This window comes from Pteropus vampyrus, unplaced genomic scaffold (genome assembly GCF_000151845.1).
Source record: "Pteropus vampyrus isolate Shadow unplaced genomic scaffold, Pvam_2.0 Scaffold269, whole genome shotgun sequence".
Classification (NCBI taxonomy): Eukaryota; Metazoa; Chordata; class Mammalia; order Chiroptera; family Pteropodidae; genus Pteropus; species Pteropus vampyrus.
The window spans coordinates 455,307-461,006 of NW_011889050.1; the positions used below are offsets into that span (position 1 = coordinate 455,307).

Sequence of the window (5,700 nt, forward strand, 5' to 3'; positions counted from 1 at the left end):
AAGGGGCTGCCTTTCAGGTCAAACCTTTCCCTCCCGCTCTGGATTCCACCTCCACCCCACTGCCCACGTCAGTGATCACACTTCCATCCCTCTAGAAGCTCCGTCACAGGTGGTTATTTGCTGAGGTCAATTTGGGCACACATGAATGCTACGCTATACTGGAATGTTTTGCTGATCTACAATACAACCCAGTTACTAAAAAAACAAAAGCACTGAAACTGTGTCAAAAACATCACCTGATTACCAGGTTAGTGGAGGGTGAAGGCCGATGAAATCCTAAATCTGGCTGCATCAGCTGCTAGGTATGACAGGAAGTGAGCAGTCAGGCATTTGAGAAGAAAGTCATAAGAGGTTGTCATGGCACCACTGAGGTCTTGGAAGGCTGGAGCTTACACCATATGGTCACTGTGGCCTGACTCCTCCACCCCAGTCAGTGCCCAATACACAGCAAGGGCTCAATACCCATCAGTTGAAGAGAAGGGAGGAGTTGATTATAGAATGATCAGGTCCTCTGGATCCTGGGGTCAGCCTTCCTGAGAAAGAAGCTGCAGCCTCTGACAGCGGGCAACTGGCCAGGTTCTATAGTCAGGACATGGTATTGCTACGAGCTGGCCTGGCCTCTACCACTAGGCTGTTGTGTTCTCCTGTGGAACAGAAACAATTTCACGGAACAGCATCAGACAAGGCCACTCTGTGACTGATGAAGACAAAAGCCAGACGACTCAGTAATCACATCTCAACACAGACAAAATGTGACCATGTTCCAAACCATACAAAAGACCAGACATCCCCCACCCCGGCTAATGAGTGGCCACCAGTGCTTTAGCCAGCCCAGCTTCAGCCTCACTCCATTCTCACTTTCTCAGTAAAAATCAAAGACAACAATCACAGAATTCTCCTGCTTCCTGAAAAAATCCAATCCGGAGCAAAGCCCTCCTCCAAAGCACCAGACATAAGCTTAAATCCTGAAGTCCTAACACCCTCTGACAGACCCCCGGTGGCTCCCCATGGCACATGACTTCCCTTGTTCAATGAGTCAATAAACCCAACTTTGTTCAAATATGTGTTCCTGAAGAGTCTTTGGCTAAAGAAAACTAATAACCCTTAGCCATAAACATCCTCTCCTAGGCTACAGTTGTCACTATGCCTATATCCCCAGGCCTGGGGAGGGGAAAAAAGGAAATGAGCACAGGAGAGAGGAGAAAATTCAGTGGTAGCAGAGAAAGACTTCTACGAAGGGTGCTGTCCCATGGCCAACCTCAGGTTGTGCCATGTCCTATCCCTTTCTCACACTAAAGAAAGCCTATCAGGAAACAGAATTTAATATTATAGAATTACCCATAAGCCTATCTACACACACACAAAATAAACCATTTCACTAACTTCAGTAGTTAAACAAATTACTTGTGACTCACATTACAAGGATGGACATGACAATTAAGAAACACAAACTATTTAGTCCTACAACCACCTGGAATTAGGAGCCCAACAAGTCTGGCCTGCCTTCCAGCACATGAACTGAACAAGTTACTTAAACTAAGCCTGTTTCTCACTCTGCAAATTAAGAGAATGAATGCCATAAAGCTGCTGCGAGGTAACAGGCCGAAGGCCATAAAAGAACATGACACATGGGAAGTAATGACAGGTAGGATGCTATCGCCATGTTCACCTGATAACCATTTTTCCCACCTCATGGCCCACCTCTCCCCGCCCTAGGCTGACAACTCCTTTATGTTGCCCCATTATGGCACTCCTCTGTCAATCTGCCTTGCCCACCAGACTGGAAGCATCTGGAACATGAGTAAGCTGAAGCACAGGAGGTGTCTTCATCTCTCCCACCCTTCTCTCTCACTAGTGGCCTAGGAATTGGCACATGGTGGGGACTCAGAAAAAGTCTGATGAATGAAGAATACAAAAACTTTATACAAGCTATAGCTAAAACCAAAACTGAGTAGGTTTTATTCAAGTCCAAGTGATTCTTCCCCTTTGATACTTCTCAGAAATGTGTTTAACTTGGTTATAAACTGTTCCCAAACACTAGACTTGCAGCTTGTCCTATGCCTCTCAAATTGATCACGAGCCTGAAAATTTTTTTCATCCAATTTATCACCCACGAGATCACATTTAATAATTTCATTGAAGAAACTTTAATCAGATTTTATCTCAAGAACAAACTGCTGTATATGTCCCTAAAGCATTGCAAGTGTTTTGTTTCAAGAAAAGAAAAACCTCACTCACATTAACATTTGAAGGAGCTGCAGTTCGGTTACAGGTGTGAATGCCTATGAAACTCGCTGAAAATTTACATGTGATGTAGAGCATGGAAAGTGTTTTTCAGAAACCCAGTTTAACTTTGTTGTTTCTCTTTATGCCTGAATTTAATTCATGTCACAAGAGCAACAAAGGATTATTAGTTCTATCAAGTTTTCTCTAAGATCTAGTGCCCGTTAGGTACAAAAATTATCTATCATCCAGACCAAAATAACCTTGAAGAAAAAGAAAGCACTCCCAACAATAGGTTCCCTAACAATGTGTGAGGCAACTATTTTTAAAGAGCACCGAGAGTGAAGAAAGAGAAGGAATTCGGCAGAAGAAAGCCTCTTCAATGCTCAGTACTGATTGTTTATTCTGCAACTTCATTTAGCAGGATTTAGATGCCAACAAGTTTGGCAGCTATTATTCAAGCTTCGAAACAGAAGGCAAGCCCAGTGAAATGACTGTTCAAGTACTGTGCAAATTCAGCACAGGTGAGATTAGGGGTCTCAGCACAAACACCTTTACAACAGGATGGATTCCTGCGTCCCATGTAGAATCATCACTGAGTTGACCGCAGCCTCTCTTTTCCCTGGCCATGAGGCTTTCTGGACAATTTGCTGCTCATTAGGCAAACTGTGAAGGTTACAGAGAGGAGGGAATAAAGAGGAAGTGCAGATCACCCATTTTACTGTTTGTCAGCTTCCATGAGTAAAGAGTTGACTGATAAAAAACTGGGGAGCAGTTTGTGACTTTTGTTCAGCTGTGTTATTCTCCATTAACAAAGAAAACTAATGTTTTGTTTGACAAATTCTATGGAATGAAACTAATGTCAAGCTCTCTCAGAAATAAAGGAAATATTTATCTATTCCTTGGCTCAAGATTTCTTGAGTATATTCCACCCCTTATCAGAGATCCAATGTAAACTGAGTGAGCAAAATTGATTTTTGTTGTACCACAAAATTGCTATGAATTCTAAAGGAAAGACAAGAGTAAAAATGGCACCATACTGTTTTATTTCAACCCTCAAACAATATAAAGAGGTAACAACTTCTGATGTTGAACCATGCAAGTAATAATAAAAGAACAGATAAAATATTAACAACAAAAAGACAATCATTTAAAAGTGTTTCGCATTTCACAGCAGTGCTCTCGCAGTGTGGGCAAGTCCTTCTGATCAACTGGTTCCAGCCCCAGGGGTCTGAAGGAACTCCCTGATCTTAGCAAAAGAACCCCCACAATCTCCCTAATAGTTTGCACTCCGAGTCGCTATACACCACACTGGTACATTCACCAGACTTGTAAACCTCGTCTTAAAATATGTAACCAGGTACTATGTGTGATTACAATGAAAACTAAAAATAGACAGACAGTGGCAGAAAAGTAAACTCTGATGTTTCCGGTAAGGCATCAGGGAATCGCTGCCAGCTGGGCTCTTCATTTTACTAGTTTAAAGTTTTCATTTATATTATTCAGCAAACTCAATATTCAGAAGCTTAACCAGCAGGCTCAAGTTAAAAGTTTAAAAGACAGTTCCCTTCTCTTTTTTTTTTTTTGGTAAATGTTTCATATAAAACATGAAATCAATTTCTACTTTATTAAAAAACTGAGTATTTTTAATAGTAAAAATATATGTTTATATTTCTTTTTAAAAAAAGACATTTAATAACATATTTCAGAAGACTGAATTTAACTCCCCAACCCCCCACCCAGCCAGCTGTCCACCTGGCACAGACACATTAAGGCAAAGGCTCCTGGAGAGGCATGTCCATCTCGGCTGAGGCTGGGGACTCAAGGCGAACACTTCACTCCTGCGGTCAGCAGAAAGGCTTCTCCCTCACATTCACTGAGCCGTCCTGCATCCCAAAGTAGACTCTCTCAGCCATATTGATGAATAGGCCTGTGTCCACCACACCTGCAGGACAAAGGACGGAAGGAAGCATTAAGTTTCAGCTTCCTCTAGCAAGAAAAGAATCAAGGATCACAGGGTCAGTAGAAGCAACTACCATTAGCAACACTGGACAAATGAATAGAGATTCTGATTATTTTTATTTCTTCTTACAAGCCATCTGTCCCTTGCCATCTTGGCTTTCTTTTTAAAGGCCCATCATGTGCCAAACTTTTTCCTTTCTCAAGGCCTTTGCTCATGCTATTCCTTTTGTCTGGATTACTCATTTGAGAGCTTCAAGGGGGTTCTTCTCTATCCTTCAGATACTAGATGACAAGTCATCTTTTCGGAAAGGTCATTACTCTAAGTAACCCCTAATCCCAGTTAGTCTCAATCATACTGTCAGCTTTAGAAGTTTTCCCCAAAGAGCCCAAAAAAATATTTGCAATGTGTATACCCAACAAAGGGCTCACATCAAAATATATAAACTACTCTCTAAATCAACAAGACAGACGACCTAGTAGAAAAATGGACAAAAGACTTAGAGGTACTTCGCAAAAGAGGCTATCCAAAATTACCAATAAACATAAAAAACGGTGTTTAAACTAGTCAAAAGGGAATGCCAATTAAAACTACAAGACACCACTATATGCTCACTAGAAAGAATATAATGAAATCTGACGAGGATGAAAAGACACTCCCACATGTAGACAGTGGGAGTAAACTGGCAAAGCCGCTTTGGAAATGTTTGTTAATACCTCTCTGACACCAAACACACTCACACCTAATGATCCAACAATGCTGCTCCAGGCATACAAACAAGTCAGGTAGATGTATGGTCATCAAGAGTCATGTACAAGAATGTGCACAGCAGTACTTTTCCTAATAGCTAAAAACCGGAAACACCCAAACACCCATCAACAGTAGAATTCACATACAAACTTTTTTCCACACACATAAATAAGATGGAATATTATTCAGCAATGAGAATTAACTACAACTGCAAACAACCTTTTCTGAAAATATTTACATATCCAGTTAACCCTTTACAACTCAGGGGTTATGGGTACAGACCTCCCTCGCAGTCGAAAACCAGCAAATAACAGCCGGCCCTCTGCAAACGCAGATTCCCAGCTGCAGAGCAAAACAGGCTTGGATCGCACAGGCCAACTGAAAAATCTGCACATAAGATAGACTGGCGCAGTTCAAACCCCAAGTTGTTCAAGAGTCAACCACGTATACACATACTACAATGAGAGAGTAACTGCTGAACTATTAGAGTAAAAGTCCGATGGACTCAGTGTGTAGGGAAAGTGGCACCTGCACCTGCTGCTGGCAGACAGGCAAAGTGGTACAATCCACAGCGAGCGATTTAACACCATCTAGCAACATCGGACACACTTATCTCTTCTGACCTAGGAACTGCCTTCTAGCAAAGGAAAGGAAACAAATATCCACTAGTGGGGAGCTGGTTAAATAAAGTATGCGATGGCCATAAAATGGAATGCCATGCTGTTATTTTTAAAAGAACGAGGAAGCTCTTTCATGAACCATTATGG

At 41.7% G+C, this 5,700-nt stretch overlaps 1 protein-coding gene across 1 annotated transcript in view; it reads right to left on the reverse strand.

Moving 5' to 3' along the window:
- Window positions 1-3,246: 3,246 nt before the first annotated feature.
- Window positions 3,247-5,700, reverse strand: part of RPIA (ribose 5-phosphate isomerase A) — a 35,186-nt gene continuing 32,732 nt past the window's right edge. The window contains exon 9 of the mRNA XM_023520515.1: window positions 3,247-4,168. Coding sequence (XP_023376283.1) covers window positions 4,071-4,168 — 98 coding nt within the window. The 3' untranslated portion in view covers window positions 3,247-4,070. The remainder of the gene's footprint in view (window positions 4,169-5,700) is intronic.